This window comes from Pogona vitticeps, chromosome 2 (assembly GCF_051106095.1).
Source record: "Pogona vitticeps strain Pit_001003342236 chromosome 2, PviZW2.1, whole genome shotgun sequence".
Classification (NCBI taxonomy): domain Eukaryota; kingdom Metazoa; phylum Chordata; class Lepidosauria; order Squamata; family Agamidae; genus Pogona; species Pogona vitticeps.
Window position 1 is genome coordinate 294,856,808 of NC_135784.1, and position 20,689 is coordinate 294,877,496.

The 20,689-nt window shown below is 39.4% G+C and overlaps 1 protein-coding gene across 5 annotated transcripts in view; it reads left to right on the plus strand.

Annotated features, from left to right (window-relative positions):
• Positions 1-20,689, plus strand: part of NPR3 (natriuretic peptide receptor 3) — a 97,387-nt gene that overhangs the window by 13,351 nt on the left and 63,347 nt on the right. For all 5 annotated transcript variants that reach the window (XR_013541156.1, XR_013541157.1, XM_020807108.3 and 2 more), the window contains exon 3: positions 3,420-3,586. Coding sequence is in view for 3 of the 5 variants with exons in the window: in XM_020807108.3 (XP_020662767.3) it covers positions 3,420-3,586 (167 nt within the window). In the remaining 2 variants the exon portion in view is untranslated. The remainder of the gene's footprint in view (positions 1-3,419; positions 3,587-20,689) is intronic.

Sequence of the window (20,689 nt, forward strand, 5' to 3'; positions counted from 1 at the left end):
CTGTGGATGTGTGATTACACAGTTGTGTACTCTTCAGACTATCATACTCTGTACTGGGTGACTGAATGTACACGGCTAAATAGGATTAGTAGTAGCATGCAAGGGACACAAGCCTAAAACAGAAATGGTCATTGTGCTCAGAGGCATCAGCACTATGAGCCATAAATGGTTGAAGTGCCAATTTTGGTTCATAATGTTGGTGGAAAGAAAGCACCAGTCTTAATGCAGTAAGACGGTACACAGTTATAATCGAGCTGCATGAATGTGTTTCAGTGTACTGTATTCACTTATTTGCTTTGAATCTTTGTTTACTGTCTTTGATAACAGATTATCTCGGGGTACTTCATTATTTTTTAAAAATATATAAACAATAAAATAACAGCAAATTAAAAATGCACTTAAAATGACATAAGTCACACAGTCCTTTTGCACGACAGTGGTGAAGTCAGGTTTTCTGAGTTACTAGCCTTCTTACTTATTACATAATCTTGTATGACATCAGAGTAGCTAGGATAGGTGGGAGCACCTACACCATTGATAGTAGTAAATATTGATCACTAGAAACATCTGTTATCTTATATGATATTTTGTCCTCTGTAATAACAAAGAGTGTTTCATACCAAACAGTTGATTAATAGCTGCAGATGGCACTTCCCATTTCTAGTAACAGGCCCTTGAAGCCCATGTACCAAAGGTCAAAACATAGTCTAGTAGGACTTGTTGGGAAGAAGTAGGCAGGATTCCCTATCAAAACAAGAGCCAACAGCTCATGTGTTTTTGTAAGATGTTAATTGCTTGATTTCACTTGCCAAAGTAAGTGTTCCTTTTGGATGAGTGTGATGCTCAGGAAGCCAGCCCTCCTCTCCACTCTGTAACTTGGAACGTGACAAAATTGTCTTCAGAATTTTTGCAGTTCTCTGAATTCCAGTGTAGTTAAGGGGAAGCTCCTGACCCACCCCTTTCAGATTCGAAGCCAAGAGCGAAGGAGGTGGTTTGTCCCTGGCTTCTAAGGTCATCCATAAAGATATGAGAGGTTCCTGGTGGCTACAGGTTTTTGACTGGGCTATTAGGGCAGTCAGACATTGCAGATCTCAGCCCAATAGCTTATTCACATGGTGAAACAAATGGCCTTTCTTCATACTGGAACAAAGAGCAAGATGTCCAGCGAGAACCATAATTTATGTCAGGTTCATATAGGAAGAGATGGTCCTTCAGATATCCTGATCCCTAATTGTTTCAGAGATCTATAGCTAGCAGCCAACATCTTGATTGGGCCCAGAAACTAACAGGAAGTAAATGCAGATGATGTAGCTAGTATAGTTAGAAACAAAAACCCAGAAGCCTTCTGACTACTACATTTTGTACCAGTGGGGTTTCTGGATGCTCTTCAGAAGTTATTCCAAGACAGAATATGCTATAGTAATCTGTTTGTTGTTGTTGTTACACAGAATTAAGGCAATTTGTGCAACTTTTTAAAATAGAAAAAAGCTCTTTCATGAATCATCTCTGTAAATGTGAAGTTACTGTTCCAAGCAACTTGAGGTTATCCTACTTTTTCATTTGTGTCTTTTGAGTTTTGCAAAACCAGAGCCTTCTCTTTAGAATATGAGAAATTGACTTATAAGAAGTCAGAACTTAATCTAGCTAGGTAGTGCCCAGGTCTTTTCAGCACTCTTTGCAGAATAGCTTGTAGTCTCCTGTGTAATCCAGGGACTCCTATTCTAAGCTACAGTTTTTTCTCATTAGCCTCTAAGTAGACCTGACATAGACCGGCATGTGAGCAGGGATTGGACTAGGCAGGCACCTCAGGTGGAAATGATCACTTTTCACTTGTATGATCCCCGTACAGCTGACCAGCCGTGTTTTCAGAATTTAATAAAACCTCTGTTATGCAGGAAGGGACGTGGTGGCGCTGCAGGCTAAACCGCAGAAGCCTGTGCTGCAGGGTCAGAAGACCAAGCAGTCATGAGATCGAATCCACGCGACGGAGTGAGCACCCGTCGCTTGTCCCAGCTCCCACCAACCTAGCAGTTTGAAAGCATACAAATGCAAGTAGATAAATAGGGACCACCTTGGTGGGAAGGTAACAGCGTTCCGTGTCTAAGTCGCACTGGCCATGTGACCACGGAAGATTGTCTTCGGACAAAACGCTGACTCTATGGCTTGGAAACGGGGATGAGCACCGCCCCCTAGAGTCGAACACGACTGGACAAAAATTGTCAAGGGGAACCTTTACCTTTACCTGTTATGCAGAGCTTAGTGTGGGGCTAGGACTGAGAAGCCTGGATTGGAAATCCCTATTGGCCATAAAGTTTACTGAGTGATTTTGGGTGAGCCACTGTCTCACAGCCTAACTTCTCTCAAAGGATTGTTGTAAGGATAAAAAGATGGAGAATATCATGTATAGTAGATAGCTCTCCTCAGAAAGGGAGGGATATGCAGGTAACAAATCAACACACAAATACAGTTATATTCTTGCTCACAATCGCAACTCTCAGTTGGATTCTGCCATTTGAACCTTTGTACTTTTAGTCATGGCTAGAGATGGGGATATTCGTATTCGTAAACAAAAACGAATATCCCCATCCAAGCTAGAACTAATGAGGGTCTGGCCCTCAAGACTGGACCATCCAATCATGCATCCTGGCACCACAAAGGTCCCGCTATTACCGCCAATGGCACCAGGAGCTCAGCTGTCTCCCTGTTCAGCAATCCTGTGGGGAGACTCCTCCTCTCCCCCCCCCCCCCCCCGTTGCCGGAGATTGAATTCTAGCTTTTGGTAGAAACTGTTTCTGGTACCCAAGAGAATAGTATATCATGTTTTGTTTTTCCCTTTCTTTTTCCCTTTCTCTATCTGGCTGGATAACCCAGTGGTTTAAGTATCTAGGTATCTGACTGAGGAGCCAGAGGTTCGGAGTTCAATTCCCCACTGTGCTTCCTATGAGTAGAGCCAGTAGACGGGAATGGTAAACAACTTCTGAATACTTTCTACCAGGAAAACCTTGAAAAAGTGTTGCCATAAGTCAGAATTGACTTGATGGTACAATGATAATGATTCCTTCCTTCCTTCCAAGAACTTCATGCTTCTGTTATATGTTTCATCCTACAAAATCACATGCTTCTTCTTTGTAATATAATGTATAATCCTTTATTTTTTTAAAAAAGTCTCATAATCATCTGTGGTGCAATCCAGCAATAGATAAGTAATTTTAAAAAAACATTTGTTCATTTTATTGGAGAGACTCCAAGATGTCCCACTGAATTCTGTGCGTTTCAGAAGTGCTTAGAGTATTGCATTAGCAGAACAACATACTTCACATTTCTGGCTACCCCTGGCAGCACATAGCAGCAGCAAAGGGGAAAACGAGCTCTTTATGGTGACTGGCTTGGAATTGTAAATATTTTTATTTCTCCCTTAGGAAATGGCTCATGGAAGAGAGGTGACAAATACGACCTTGAAGCAAAGCAAGCATACTCTTCCCTCCAGACAGTCACACTACTGAGGACAGTGAAACCAGAATTTGAGAAGTTTGCTATGGAGGTAAAAAGTTCTGTTCAGAAACAAGGAATCCATCATGATGATTACGTAAGTACCTGATTATTGGGCTGTAGCTTTTAGCATCTTCAAAACACCTCTTTAATTAAATCCAAGTTAACAATATGGCCTTTTCTGAAATGGGCCTAAATGGCTAGCAGTTGTTTCTGCTAGACAAGAAAGACAGACTTGCAAGAGAAAAATGTCTCTCTCTGTAGGTATTACCATTATTTGGAACAGAGTGCTTTTTATCTTTATCATCTTGCTCATTGAAGGGCTTCTAAGGTATTAAGCGGCAAATTCGCAAACTCCGTTGCCCTTAATGTAGAGTGGAGGAGCTGGTGTCCTTCTGGAATGTTGATTAATCACTGTGAACTTCATTGCTCACAATTAGGCATGCTGGCAAAAAGTGATGGGAGCTACATATTCACTTGCTTGTTAAGGACTGATATATACTTGCAAACCTATTTTACCTTCAAACAGAATATACACGTCTGGGAGACAAATGGTTTTGAGAAAATCAAATGTGCTGGGGCAGAAATGGGCAGAAGTTAGATCTGGAGCACCCAGCAGCAGGATGGATAAAAATCAATGATTTTTTAAAAATCAAATTGATTTAAATCATGAGTTAAATTTAAAAAAATCAATTTTATTTAAATAAGGTAATCTAAAATCTGATTTTTAAAATTTAAATCATCTATGCTTCAGTATAGGCATAGACAACCTATACATCAAACATTATAGTGGGAAATTATGTGCTCAGAAGTGCTAGATATTCCCAGTATTGGGGAAGCTTTTCCTGTTGCAACCATGGCTCTTTTCTGAGGGGTAGTTCATGAATCTTAGTAGGGAGAATGCCTCATGCAAAAATTTCAGGCTGAGCCCCTTCCTTGCCATATGCGTAGACCATGAGCAGTCTATGTCTGTTCTGCTGGAACAGATCTGCCTGCTGCTGTTGATCTAGTATACCTGGCTCAGAAATTAGCACTAAGCAAAACATACATGAGCCAAGTGTGAGAAACAGGAATCTTTAAATTAATATATATGATTAATTAACCCGGGTAAAGTATCCAAGCCAGTGATGTGGGTAAGGCCTGAGCTTTTTAGGAGTTTCATATAATAAAATACTGTACCAGTTAAGTGGTTAACTGCTGAAGGCTTTTTAGACGGAGAGAAAGGGGATAATTTTTGCTATGGCTGATCAGTGTACCTTTACTTTCCCAGGGAGAGGCAAAGGGGGGGATTTTCAACATGACTTAGAAAAGTAAGAAAAGACAGGGAAAAAGAGGTAAAGACAAGGAAGGAGAATTATTTGTGATTGTTTTTTAAAATTGGGGAGGATGGGGCAATGACACAGCAATACAGTTCACACACTTTGGGGAAGGGAAGGAGGAGAAAAGGGGACATGAAGAACCATGAACTGTTAGGAATAATAACATAGATGTGTGGAAGTGCTTCAGTTGGAAGATATAATGTGTGTGTCCTCACAGGTCATTTCCTGTAAACACAGAATAAGGGATCATTTGATAGAAAGAGGCACTCAAGATGAATTACAGCCCTTGAAATGCTCTGTCATGGTTTCATATAGATCATCTAACAGAGAAGGTGTCAGAGATATTTTTATAGACTGCAACTACACCCCAGAAGAGTTTTTCCCTCTTCAGAGGCATGGAACTATAATCTTCTCCGTTCTACATTCGTTGTCCCCATGAGAGCATATTCTATGGAACTGCCTTCAGAATAAAAGTGTTGCCTCAGCCATTGCACAGCCCTCATTCAAATTCCACTAAATTCTTACACTTTCAGATAGTGGAAGCAGTCATTTGGAATTAAATCTGTTTTTATGCAGTTTCCCACAAACATTTAATGGGACACAGCATGTACAGCAATTTCTAGGACCTCCCAAAATGCAAATCATTTTTACTAGCAATCCTTGACACCTCTTTGGTAGAATAGGAAGATGGAGGTTTGTACAGTAGTATCACTGCATTCAGAAAAGAATCAAAAGACCACCTCAGGAATTGTGGCCTTTGCCACCTTTAGACAATATGAGCAAAACCAGCCCTTTCCCTTCTAGGGAGTCATAAAGAACAGGATTTATACATGGAGATGTCAGGCCATTCAGGAGCGGGGAGCCTGCTGCAATCCTCTGTTTAAAAAAAAATCAAAAAATTTTACTTCCATCATTGTCCTTTTACATTTACAGCCATATTGCTCAGAAAATTGGTAACTTCTGTATTAGAAACTGCAGGGAAGATTGAGAATTCAGCCACACTAGTCACAACAGAAAGAGAGTGGAGAAAAGAAAGAATTCCATAAGCAGTAAACCCAGTTTGAGAATTGAAAGGCAAAAAAGATGTTGGCTGGGAATTGTCCTTCAACTGTGAACTAGGAATTTGCTATGGTCAGATGGAAGGTGGCTCACAGATCAAATGGGGGAGTTTCAGGGGTGGGGGTTACTATAGTCAGAAGTCACTGGTAGTTAGGCAGCATCTTTATTATAGCTCATTAGTTCTAGGTCTCATCAGTGGAGACTGGAGGAACAAACTCATGTTTTCTAAGTACTGTGTTTCCCTGAAAATAAGACAGGGTCTTATATTAATTTTTGCTCCAAAAACACATTAGGGTTTATTTTCAGGGGATTTTTTATTTTTTTTCATGTACAACAATCTAAATTTATTCAAATATAGTCATGTCACCTTCTGGTTGCTGCACAATGGTGGAGGCCAGGGTTTCACTTAACTAGGGCTTATTTTTGGGGTAGGGCTTATATTACGAGCATTCTGAAAAATCATACTAGGGCATATTTTCAGGTTAGGTCTTATTTTTGGGGAAACAGAAGACTGCTTTTTTTCAAAAAAATATGGCCGTTTGGCTGATACCTTATTTACAGACTTTATCATGACTTAGCCAGAAGTGTGTGAAGCCAGAGACAAAGATGGATGGAAATATGGATCTCTACTTTATTTTTGCTCTGTACCTAACAATAAAAAAGAAGATATTTTCATTCCAGTTAAAGACACAATTCTCTGTATCACCTAAACACTGTAAATTAGATGAGACAAGTGCATCATTATTAGGGCAGATTCTTGCATTAAAATCCTCCATTAATGTCACATAAGCTTTGGATTCTAAATCTATTATATAAAATTCCAACTGTCCCCAAGTTTGTTTTACATAATTTGGAGGAGAGTGGGGGAATATAAACATTAATAAATAAAAAAAGACCTAGTTCTAAGCTTAAGTAAGCCAGCCACTGTAGTTCAATCACATGGGACGTTGAGTGGAATGGATTTGTCACTGAAAAATATAAAACTGAAGCAGACCAAAAATACACCCCTGAATTCTAGGGTGTGATGGAAAGTGCTTAACAGTGAATAAAAACATTTCTTTATGTGTTATTTCCAATCCTGGTAACACCAGAACAAGAGAAATGTTAAAACTGAGCTATTACTGATCGTGTTCATTATTTCATTAGGCAATATTTCATTATTGTCATATATATCTTCATAACAGACAGGGGGAGTTGATTTACTCATCTCTATCTGGTATCGGTGCCTGCCTTTCAGAGTTCTGGAACATAAAGTGCATAAACTTGAACAGTTAACTGTTCTCCAGAATTGCTGCACAGTCTGTTTCAGGCATTAGGATGGAAGCAAGCAATATATTATCTTAGGTCACCCAGTAAAATGCAGCCCTTAACTACAGCTGATTAATTGCAAAACCTACCGTGGTTCCAGTAGCAGCAAGCTGCCAGCATAAATACACCTTAACTTTTGACTCTGTTGATTCAACAAACCAAACCATTAGAAAAATGCCACAGGTGAAAGACAGACCCTCTGAAACAATACAACAATTCACTTCTGCCTATTCCCATTTGGTTAAAAACACGGTGATATTAAATAATGTAGGCAATAGAAAAACCTTCTGAAGAGACATTAACAACAATAATTGCATGTTGTCAAGTTGATTCTAATTTATGAAAGAATATGTTTTATAATTCATATGGAATTTTTATTTTCTATTATATAGCTCCAGTATTCATGTGACACAGTTTTGCCAAAGTGTAAGTTGCTGCATATGTTCCTAAAAACTTCCTTAATCACTGATTCAGAAACATTATATATTAAGTGCAAGATATATTAGCATTTTTAAATCATGTGTTGTCAAGTCAGTTCTAGTTTAGGGTGACACTTTTCAGGGTTTTATATGTAGGTAGAGAGCACTTGGAAGCAGTTTATCACTCCTTTCTTCTGGAGATATCCTGGAACTGTGCAGTTTGCCCAAGGCCACATAGGCTGGCTACCTATTGGTGGTAAAATTACAGTGAAGAAACAATTGTATTTTGTTAAAATCAGTGAAAATAGGCATAGACTTTACTCCCAGACAGACTACAGCATCATGTCCTGAATATATGACATTTCTTAACAATCTATTTTTTATTTTATTGAGGAAGGGGGCTGTGTCTGAAATAACTGGCTCTGCTCCTCTTACTTTCACCTTCAGCTCCTGAGAATTTTGATCATTTGTCATGCCAGCTGGTGCTTCTGGTTCAAAAGGTCAGCAGAGGGTTGGGCAAGTTTAAGAACCACTACTTTAGATTGTAAGCATTGAATTTTTAATTATTAGGGCCTGTAAGATATTTTAAATCCACAAATTAGATGGTATGTTTGAGTAGCAGACAGTAGGTACAGTATGTACACTGTGTTCTCTTTGAATCAGAAAGATACAAATTCTCTTTTAAATGTAAGTTCCCACTTTTGCCATTTGTAGCTTTAAAAAAAAAAAGAGGCATGTTTATCAAAGCCAGGAACTTATCACTGGCAAAATGCAGTTTCCTTCCAAAGGAAACGCCATGGGAGGTGCTTATATCCCGACTTAATACCAGAGCTATGAGATTCTTCACACCCTGGGGCAAAGCCAGGTTGCTGCATCCTAGTTAGGACAGAGAAGTCCACACAAACCACTCAGCAACGCTACTCACACTTTTCTGGCATGGGTGATTTCCAGGAGGGTCAAGTGTGCTGCTAGTTGGGGGAAATCTTCCTCTCTGGTCCCCTCCCAACACTGTGAGCCACCCGTGTCCCTTCAGCGCTCCAGGGATATACCAAAAATCACAAGGTTGCTTACTTAAGACCAGAAACCAACCTTGCCAGGCAGGATTACCAAAGTACCCACACAGTGTTCAGGATCCTGAGAATAAGGCATCTTCTTCAGTGTGACCAGCCCCTTCTTCTCAGAATAACCAAATAGCTTTTTAAAAAATTATTTTATTAAAGGTGTTGCAAAACAATTTAAAGGTTCAAAACAAATTCAGAGCTTCAAAGGAAATCAAAAGGATGGGAAATAATTCCATATCAAACATTTAAGAAACTAGGCAATTCTAGAATTGCCCCCACAGAAAATAGGAAAGCTAGCTATCCTGCACCAATACTTAAAGTATAGTTAAATTGAAGTATAGTTCCAGAGCATATGCAGAGTGCAGCAGAATAATAGGCAAACATAGCATTCTCCTGAGAGAGACTAGGTAAACAGCTCCATAGTCTCTCCTATTTTTATACCCATCATCCACTTTTCTTGGTCTTTCAAAACAATTCCACCAATCGGATCCCAGGTTACCTTGAATCTTTTAGAAGGGAGTAAGGTAAAGGTAGTCCAGTCGTGTCTAACTCTGGGGCGCGGTGCTCGCCCCGTCTCCAAGCCGTAGAGCCAGCTTTTGTCCGTAGACATTTTCTGTGGTCATGTGGCCAGCTCAACTAGACACAGAACGCCATTACCTTCCCACCGAGATGGTACCTATTTATCTACTCGCATTTTTATATGTTTTCGAACTGCTAGGTTGGCAGGAACTGGGACAAATGACGGGAGCTTACTCCGTCATGTGGATTCGATCTTACAACGGCTGGTCTTCTGACCTTCTGCAGTTTACCCCGCAGCGCCACCACTACCCCCTTATCTAGAATAGTGCTGCATTAATAGGGGACCTTTAAAAAAAAGTTGAACAGAAAAATGATAATAAAGGAGTGGTGTTTCCTGCTGTCCTTTAAAAGTTCCAACCCACCTGTATGTCCCAGGGTTTCTGCTCACAGCTCCATTTGAGTGCAGACTAATGATCTACAAAAGAATAAGTAGGAGTGTGCTCAATCAAAAACAAGACTGTGGCCTGGTGCTGTGCCAGAAAGGAATGGGACACCTCTGGAAAAGTTCAGGGTGGATATCTAAGTCAAAACGCATGTGATGCCGTAATTTCATTCAAACAAAACTGTACCCGAAACAATCCAGATAGCGAGCTATATACCTGTCTGGACTGGCCCACATCTCTTCCACCTTTGTCATAGGAGGGCTTGCGCCCATGGCCTAAGTCAGAGTGGGGGAGAAATGATACCACTTGCTTCAAGCACCAGAATGGCTGTTTGCCACCCTCAGTTACTTTGGGACACAGTGACTGGGGAGCATTTGTCTTGCCCCAAGTGAATCCTGGTTGTCCATTCTTTATGCTTTTGAGTTTTCTCTGCTGTCAAATCAGAACCAACTTATAGCAACCCTAATAGGGTTTTCAAGGGAAGTAACATATTTAAGGAGTGATTTTGCCTGTTCCACCCCCCCAGTGAGTTTCCACGGCCAGGTGGGGATTTGAACCCTGTTTTCCCGAGTCCTAGTCCATCGCTCTATCCACTACACTACTCTTTCATGTTCTAAAACCACAATCTGAAGAGAGAGGGGGGGAACCTAACTATCATAAGGGCATGTTTTGAATATGCATAACAAAATGGATAAACAATGATGTTCACAGTCATTATAGGATATAATGCTTGCAAAAAAATAATCCCAGAGTAAAAATAGATCCTGATTTATCTGGTTTATCCAAAATTGTTTTTCAGTTAAAGTTCAGGCACAGTCCACTTTCTATCAAATAATTTTGAACTCTTACAGGAAATTGGCTTAGGCTTTGCTTTTCAAAATTCTTAATGCTACCTCTGTTACTGGTTTGGGGGGTAGATTTTAATAAATGCTGCTTTCATTTCTGACCCAGTATTCTGAGGAGGGATGATTTTATAACCTTGGCTACTTGGCCTTTTGAGGTTAGCAGGCCACCCATGGCTTGTTTTTCCTTCTTGTTTAAAAGCTGGAGGAAAATTAACTAATTTAACAAACATTCCGGCAGGGTTGGTTGGGTGGAGGGGCACATTGTTTGCTGGGATCGGAGATTGTCACTTGGAAAGGCCATTTGTGAGCACTCAACCATGATGCTGGCGAGACTGAACAACAGTCTTTCAACTATATAACAATTCTTGCCCATGGCACAGTTGCATTAAATAAAAATTAGACACTTTTGTTTTTTAAATTAGCAGATCAGTTCCATAGCAGTCTTGAGGGAGAGGTAGCAGATAGTCTTTTGAAACAATTTTTTTTTTTTTTTTTTTGCATTGTGTTCACTTTCTATAAAAGCTACATGGGAGGCAACAGAGACCAGAATGCTCATGAGCTGATCCATGTTTCCATGCCAAATTCTTCCACTTTTTCCATCCCTGATTTCCCCAAATGTTCCCCCTGTCATACACAAAGAATCTAACATTATCTTTTAATTGGAATTGTAAAGTCAAGAGAACAGAGGCACAGAGGGGGAGGCGGTTAAGCACTAAAGCAAAATCTTTGAAAGAGAAGTAAAAAATGTTACATGTTCAATGGGTATGCCTTACTTGTCTTTCTCCAAAGCAGCCAAGTAGGATTAATGACAGGCAGGCTTTTGTGTTCTCTTTCTATACATCAGTAAAGAAAGGAAAGGAAATTTAAAAGGCAGCTGCCAGCGAATAATTTGTACAAATGAATAGATCTATTCAGTTTCTGAAGTGCTTGCTAATTGTTTCTAGAAGAGGAAGAAGAAATCACAAATTGGCTTGCAGTGACAAGAAATAACAAATTCACATGTCAGTTTAAGCTTTGGTAATAGAATTGATCCACTATTAATTACAAATTTGGGACATGGCTGTACAGTTCCCAAAGTCAACTGGTTTAGCAGAATGAAGCCCAAAGTGATTTTCACTAATAAAGAAAATACACAATCTTTTTATGCACCTAGTTTAATAACTTTCCATGCATCTTCCTCCATTTATTTTATGGATGTTTTAAAATACAGTACTATTCAATCCAGGACTAGTCTTTGATAAATTCATTGTTCTGGGTACAGTGGTGCCTCACTTAGCGATGTTAAATCCGTTCTGGAAAAAACATCGCTAAGTGATTTAATCACTAAGCGATATTAAAAAGCCCATAGGAACATATTAAAACACGTTTAATATGTTCCTATGAGCTAAAAACTTACCTTAAAGCAAAATTCCGCCATAGCGGTGGCCATTTTGGGTGCCTCTAAAGCAAGGCAAAACAGCGGTGGCCATTTTGGAAGTGCCGATCAGCTGTTTAAAAAAGTTCGCTTTGCCATGATCGCTTCCCCGCGATCATCGCAAAGCGAATTTTAGCCATAGGGGACATCGCTAAGCGATCGCTCCAGTGATGGCCAAAAGTCCATCGCAAAGCGATTTCATCACTCAACGGAGTGATCGTTAAGTGAAGCACCATTGTATATGTTAGCAATCTTTGCTTGCCTTAAATATATTCATAGCATTTGTAGGTTTCCAGCACACTGTCCCAACAGTAGAAATACTCAGTATTAATTTATTTTGAACATAACTTCTTTGGAGCAAGTATTAGTAGAGGTATTTAATACTGAGGAAAGAAATTAACCTGGTAATATATTCAGTGCATTGCTACTAACTATAACATAGTACAGTGGTGCCTCGCATCACGATGATAATTGGTGCAGCAAAATTCGCTGCAAAGCGATTTTGTCGCTATGCAATATTTAAAAGCCAATAGGAATGCATTGAACCCCCTTCAATGCATTCCTATGGGCTTCAGACTCACTTTAAAGCGAAAATCCTCCATACGGCGGCCATTTTCGCTGCCCGGTAAGTGAGGAATCCGTCCCAAAAAACAGCGGGTGACCATTTTTTTACCCGGCAGCCATTTTGGAACCGCCGATCAGCTGTTAAAAAAACCATCGCTTTGCGATGATCAGTAAGTGAAACAGGGTACCGATCATCGCAAAGCGATTTTTCCCCATTTAAAACATCGCAATGCGATCGCAAAAGCGATTGCAAAAAGTTAATCGCTTTGCGATTTCATCGTTAAACGGGGCACCTGTTAAGCGAGGCACCACTGTATGGTGTGAGGTGAATCTGTCTTCATGGGAAGTATAGATTAACACATAGTAGATGGGGAAGAATAAGATGAATCTATAACTTAATGAATTCATGTTCTGAAGGCCTTACAAATGTAATTCATACTACAGTGGTGCCTCGCTTAACGACGATAATCCATTCCTGGAAAATCGCTGTTAAGCAAAAACATTGTAAAGCAAAATTTAAAAAAACCCATTGAAACCCGTTCAATGTGTTCTAATGGGGTAAAAACTCACCGTCCAGCGAAGATCTTCCATATGGCGGCCATTTCGCTGCCTATATAGCGAGGAATCTGTCCCTAAACACATTGGGGAGCCACTTTAATTACCTGGCACTCATTTTGAAACCGCCGATCAGCTGTTAGAAAAACATCATTTTGCAAAGAATGGGTTCCTGAAGCAGGGAAGCGATCATCGCAAAGCAGAATTCCCCCATTTAGACCATTGTTTTGCAATCGCAATTGCGATTGCAAAAAGATCGTCGTAAAGCGGATTCGTCATAATGCGGGGCAATCGTAAAGCGAGGCACCACTGTAATGCGTTAAATCTGTGTCAGTGCTTTCGTGTATTAATTATTTATTTAGGGTTCACAAGAATTTGTGCTGGGTTATGGTTACATATCATGAAATACAATAACAACCAAAAATCAAAATATATTTTGTCAGATAAAAGCAATGGCTTACAATACAAATTGGAAAATCTCAATTTTAAAGAGTCTGGGAGTTGTAAATCTGGCACTGTGAAGGAGGCACCAAGGAGTTTTCATTGGGAAAGGATTCTGCAGTTGTTGTGCTAACACAAAAAAGACAGCAAGAAGAAGAATGTGCCTATTCCTTGTTCAGAAGACAATTGCAGAACCATGAGGGTTGTTAGAAGAAAGGTCCTGCTCCCAGTGGAAGCTGCCGGCAAGGTCGAATCCAAAACAAGATCCACCTATAGATCCATGTTGTTTCATGACATCTGTAGGTGGGTGGTAAACAACAAAAACCAGTTCAAAACAATTTAGAACATTTAAAACAATTGGGCCTTCTATGGGAGAGCACTCCAAAGCCAAGATGCTACAGTAGAGAAAGACCTCTGTGTGCTGCCTTAATCCTATGATGTCCTCCCTTTCTCCCAAGAGTGGAAGTCAAAGTGATTTAAAATAAAATAGTTCGAATGCATGAAAATGAAGCTTTATAATTTAAAAAACACAGTAAAAGAAAAATTCAGCCGTTAAAAGCCCCCCCCCCCCCCCATAGCAAGTGCCAAAGCTTTTTAAAAGTGTCTTATCTAACCAGGGTTAGGATTTTTACTAAAACCACACACATTTCCCTCAAAAAAGGATCCAGATCTGTTTAAATCAATTCTGATTGGGCCACACAAAGTGCAATTGCACCCTCAGTTGTGATCCCTGTGTTCAAAAATTAAAAATAAAAAAAAAATAGGACAACTGGACACAACCCAGTTTGTTTTGAAAATCTGTACATTCTGTTGTGTCATTGAACTGGTCTCATTAAGCTTTTTAAAAAATTAACTAAGATAATATTGAGTGAGCATGTCCCCACATTATACTTAGACATGTTCACCATAGTGTTGTTGTAGAAGCTGTCATTACTCATGTGATTTTTTATAAAAAGTAGAGTAGATGTAGTCTTCCATTTATGGTGTATTTCAAATGTAGCCTCCAGGGCTGAACATGTTGTACCCCAATGAAGAAACCTATAGTAATATTTGAGTCAAATCTGTGGTCTGATTCTTTATAATGAAATGCTGTGTGTTTTGAGCTCCTGGTTCCATTAGATGCTAAGAAAGTTTGTTCCAAAGAGAAATCTCCTGAGGGCAATGAGACCTTCCCAGTAGTATGACCTTTTACAGCTGTGACTAAACGTTATATATTTAGGAAGGTTAGGTTTGGAGAAACATTGCACTGTCTTGTATGAATGTCTGTATGCTTCCTGTACAAATTCTGTGACTAGCAGTAAATTAAGCTTCCTTTTCAGGCGACTACCATTTTTGAAATCTGAAATTTAGGACAAAATTAATGGTGACAATAAATGTGTCTCTGTATTTACATATATATGCTTCTTTTAAAAAAACTGAGTAGATGCTGATGTGATTGAGAAAGCTAAAAATTATTGGAGTTAGAGCAGAAGGAGAGGGGGAGTTATACACTATACCTGTATATTGAGAAGAAATTTCCACACTGCTGGCAGTGGGAAGTCCTCCTCTCAGTTTCAAAGGAGGAATATTTGTCACTTCCAGAATGGGAAGAACAGCAAATAAAATAAAATAAAAGCCTATTTTTTTATTTTTAAAAAATCTCCATCTGCTCAAATCCTGATACCAGGTGCCCTCTAGGAGCAAGTATTTGCATTTTTTTTAAAAAAACCTGCATCTTAATTGAAAGAAGACCTTGATGGTGATACCTGGTTTGATTCTTCTTATATCTTGCTTCATTTAAATATGTTTAAACTGCTACTATAAGAAGGTCAGAGTTTTAAGCATGCTGCAATAGTACACAATGCTGTTGAAATAGAGGCAGATGCTCTATGTTTGTACTGTACTCTGATCATGGCACAGAATAATACAAGAAGTGTTCTGCTACCCTGTTTCCTCAAAAACAAGACCTCACCTGAAAATAAGCCCTAGTAGGATTTTTCAGGATGCTTGTAATACAAACCCTACCCCCAAAATAAGCCCCAGTTAAGTGAAACCCCACCCTCCATCATTGTGCAGCAACCAGAAGAAGATGACATGACTGTACAGTATTTGAATTAATGTAGATCGTTGCACATGAAAAAAATAAAACATCCTTTGAAAATAAGCCCGAATGCGTTTTTTGGAGCAAAAATTAATATAAGACCCTCCCTCTCTTATTTTTGGGGAAACACAGTAGATATCACACCAAAAATACATCTTTTTGATTTCTCTCACATGCTTTCAGGAAGCAGAAAAGAATATAGATATGAGGACTCTACTATTGCAAATTCCTTCGGCAACTGGTGTTCAGACTTACATTGCCTTTTAACAATGAGGTTCCATTTAGCTACCATGACTAATAGCTGTTGATAGGGCAATCCACCATGACTGTGTCTAATCTTTTTTTAAGGCAATCTGAATCTCTTTTAAAGTGTATATATTTGCAATTAGATTCTGCCTTCCTTTGCTTTTGTAGACTGGATTTTTCCCCGAAGGACGGGGAAATATAGTATCCCAGGCTAATAATATTAAAGAATGTGTGTGCATACATGTAATCTATTCTCATTCTTGGTTCCTATCTATATTTGCATGCATATCCAGTCGCGCCCAACAGCAAATCTATATTTACAGAATTAGTTTAAAATGCAAAAACAGAAGAAATAACAATGTATCGGATAAGAATTAAAAACCCAACCCTCTTACTTCGTTCCCATCCACTCCAAAAGAGGTCTTATGTTTGATTACATTTTGATCCTAATTTTTTTTCAAATGAGTTCATAAATGTGGTCTTTCATAAAAAAGATGCTCTTTTTTTAATAACAGAAAATCTTAGGCACCTTCACATTTTACCCTGGGTAATTTATCACTTTAAAGCATCATAAATAGTACTAATGTCTGCCTGAATATGCATTCCAAATGCAATTAGTAGTTCTTGTGATGAATTAGTAGTTCTTGTGATGCAGTCTCAAATTAAGAATATGCTTACTGCAAAAGCGCTTTGTGTCTGTATATACCCTGTTTCCCTGAAAATAGACCTAACTTGAAAATAAACTCTAGTATGATTTTTCAGGATGCTCATAATATAAGCCCTACCCCCAAAATAAGCCCCAGTTAGGTGAAACCCCACCCTCCACCACTGTGCAGCAACCAGAAGATGACATGACTGTATTTGAATAAATGTAGATTGTTGTACATGAAAAAACATAAAACATTCCCTGAAAATAAACCCTAATGCATTTTTGGAGCAAAAATTAATATAAGACCCTGTCTTATTTTGGGGGAAACATACTATTGAATGAGTTAAAGTTCCTACATCCTTTAATCTCTTAACTTTTGCTTGCTTTCTGTGTTCTGGCTTTTAGAACTCTCATGTGATCTCTGCACAGAGTATGGGATTCCATTACTTGAGCATTTGCATCTTTTGCCAAAAAAAGTCTACCAGATGTATTTATAGTAAAATGGTCGTCACTGCCCTCAACCTAACAATCTAGGAATTTAACGTACATTACAGATAACACATCATTAGAAGACAGAATCCCTCTATGCTGAAAGATGTCTGATTGTTACAACACAAATGTTTCACACTTCCTTTAGTTTGCAAATCAGTTTTATTTGCTTTGTGATTGGTCATTGGGAGCTAATCACAGCCTTTGTCTGTAGGTATGAAGTCACAAGGTCTGCTTCTTTGCTCTTTGTAATTGCTGCAGATTCAGCTGTGCCATTATACAGCAACATAATGAAAAGTATTTGTTCTCCATGTTAGGGGTCTACTACATGCCAGGCATAGGGACGTGGCGGCGCTGTGGGTTAAACCGCAGAAGCCTCTGTGCTGCAGGGTCAGAAGACCGGCAGTCATAAGATCGAATCCACGTGGCGGAGTGAGCTCCCGTCACTTGTCGCGGCTCCTGCCAACCTAGCAGTTCGAAAGCATGTAAATGCAAGTACTGTAGATAAATAGGTAGCACCTCGGTGGGAAGGTAACGGCGTTCCGTGTCTAGTCACGGTGGCCACGTGACCATGGAAACTGTCTTCAGACAAAACGCTGGTTCTATGGCTTGGAGACGGGATGAGCACCGCCCCTAGAGTCGGACACAACTGGACTAAATGTCAAGGGGAACCTTTACCTTTTTTTACATGCCAGGCATATATTAATAATCAGGGGGAAAGTAGTCAGTGATGTCAGTGGTGCCACTCATGACAACTTATACACAACCAATCAGGCATATTCAGGCATCTGTAAACTACCACCAGGGATGTTCTCTTTCCTCTTTTGGCATAATCATGAGGCAAGAGGGACTGTTCTGGGGTCCACACTGTGACAATGGCTGACAAGGACAGAGAAAAGCCATGTTGGGAGTAAGGCAGGCACCATCAGTGAGACATGTGAGGGATTTTTAATTCATTGGTTGGTTAATGAACAAGGCTCGGATGTGTTTTATTTTTAATTAATTTGTCCCTAGGATGAAATCCTGTGATAGGATTCCACCTATGCATTCACCTTTTAAAAAAATGAATATGTCATGATCTCTGTTTCCTTTAATGTGCAATAAAACTGAACAGCTTTTCAGATAAAATCCAGCTTGTCCAGTGCCTTTTCTGCTTTGTTTGCATACCAAAGACTTCTCTAGTTGAGAAAGAGCAAGACAAACCTCAAGCCTGGACTTTTGTTTACTGAGTCTCCTGGTCACAGAGAGGAAAACATTATCACAGTGGGCACATTCTTTTTAGCCTCTTTTATATAAAGAGGGAAGCAGGACTGGTGGCAGCAGCTTTACTACTAATGAGGCCCTTTGTCTTCTTAAGAGTGGCCGAGAGACAAACCCATGTTTGTACCTGCCGTAGTGTAACTAGGTCGGTCTACCATAGCTTCTTATTTGTTGCATTCCTAGAAAGGTAAATAATGCAAGCAATTCCCAGCTGCGATTCTGTTCTGTTCACAGCATCCTAGACAAATGTTTGTGTCCTTACATGAATATATATGAAGGGCATCAGTGCCTGGAAGAGCAACTTCTTTTTTGTTACACATTTGAATAAACTTATATATGGCATGAACAGGGATTCCCCTCTTGACCTGCTTGTGAACCCTGATGAGTTTGGGTTGTCAACTGCTGATCAAAATAAATTGGGTAGGCTTGATTTTGCATACTACTTTGCAACCAAAAAGTGACTTTAGCTTAGTGCTAATGTCACTGAAGAGCTGTGGGATGTCTGACATGGAAACAGAAGGATTTTTTTTTCCTCCTGGAGACATAAGGATTCAGAGACTATTCAAAGCCATGGGAAAAAAAACCCCACCAAACCTCCAGTTGAATCTGGTCCTAAATCTGATGAAGTGGCAGTTTAACTTTCAGTACTAGGAAAACAATATAAGGAACCTTTCTGAGGGTAATATTTATGGGATTTATTGTCCAGTAAGTTGGCAGGCCGACATCACCAGGAGCATACATCCATTAATTTTCTGGCTGATAACCTTAAAAAGAATGTGGTAATAAAAAAGGATACAATGAGAAACCCTCTAGCATGAACAACTGTTTGTAGAGATGGGGATTTGCTTCCTTGTTTTTAAACTATTTGTCACTGTGATATATCCACACATTTTTTAACCATAGTCTGTAGATTAGAGGCAGGTTACATTTAGATTTATTTCCAGCCACATTGAAAGGACAACCAGCAGCTGTATCCAAATGAATTTTGGACTTTGAAATGTAAGGAAGGAACACAAGTGAGTCAAACCAGAGGAATTTTCCTCAGAGGGTGGAAACAAGCTAAAGAGGCAAAAGAAACCTATTGTTTAGGGCAGGCATTAGAAACTTCAGTCAAGGGCTGCATTCCATTCAGGGTGATGTATTGAGGTGCATATACTGGTGGTGAACAGGTTCAGAGCCAGTGGACAGTGGGTATGCTCTTTCTTTCTGTTACCCCCTTACCACTCTCTATTTTTGCTGCCCCTTCTCTCCCTCTGTCTTCCTGGTCACCCAGTGAATAATGAGGAAGGGACAGATTGGTCCTCATAGATGTCTCATTTGATCACTCGCCAAGGGTTTTTCAAATTAATCTAAAGATTTACATGAGATTAAGAAAGGGCTGCATGTTATCCATCCAATGCTAGGGCACATTTGTACTACCAGTCGAAGACTTGGTTAAAATTAAAACATATGTGTCTCACCTTTCTGTTAAAGGAAAAGTATGTGAAAGAGCTACAGTAGTATTATTACTACTTTATGCTATTGCTGCTCCTAAAGCACTGAATCTCTAAAATAAATTGTAGTGAGAATTTACAAGAAAAAAATACAGTCCTCAATGAATCCACTTTAAAACTGATATAGCATCCTTCATAATGCTGTTTCAAAACAAATCTGCATGCAAACATCTGAATACTAGTATGTATAAAAACTGTAGATGATATGTGTCTTTGTTTTGAAAAAAAGCATTCCCTTTCTCTCACAACGAAGACAATGCCTTTTTGCAGAGGAAATATGTTATTAAATAACTGTGCACCATCACAAAAGAAGGTATCCAGTTTGATTAATAAGTTAATTTTCTACAAAGTGGAACGTTTTACTGAAAAAAGCATCATTCTTTTGCACCTATATTTTGCACAATATCCCGTGCCTTTCATGGTGCTTATGCTATTGTTGTTATGTATATTCAACTTGTTTCTCGCTTCTGGCACCCCTATGTATGACTGACCTTCAGCATCCTTTCAGACTAACAGAAAGTGGAAGCTTGGCATTATTGTGTCCAACAGTGTCCATAGTAGGCTATGGGTTCCTTTTGATGAGTCAATCTATCTCATATTTATACTGTTGGAAACCAAAATAATGCCAAGCTTCCACTTTCTGTTAGCCAGTGGTTCTTAACCTTGGGCCACTCAGGTGATTTTGGACTGCAACTCCCAGAAGCCTTCACCACCAGCTGTGCTGGCTGGGGTTTCTGGGAGTTGCAGTTCAAAAACACCTGAGTAACCCAAGGTTAAGAACCACTGTGTTAGACCACTGAATGTTCTAATCTAATTTAATAATGTCTGCTGACATAGGTAGTAGCTTTCTAGGGCCTTTCTCCCCACCTCTGTTGGACATGAGGTTTGTATATTTCTTCCCTGTTCCTGCTGCTAATATTTACCATGATGACTTCATCTCAGACCTCATCTCACCCTTTGGAAATCTTTAAAATAGACTGCTAAAGGAAATGCCATTGACCTTAGGAGGAGATAAGGGCTCATCAGCATGCATAAA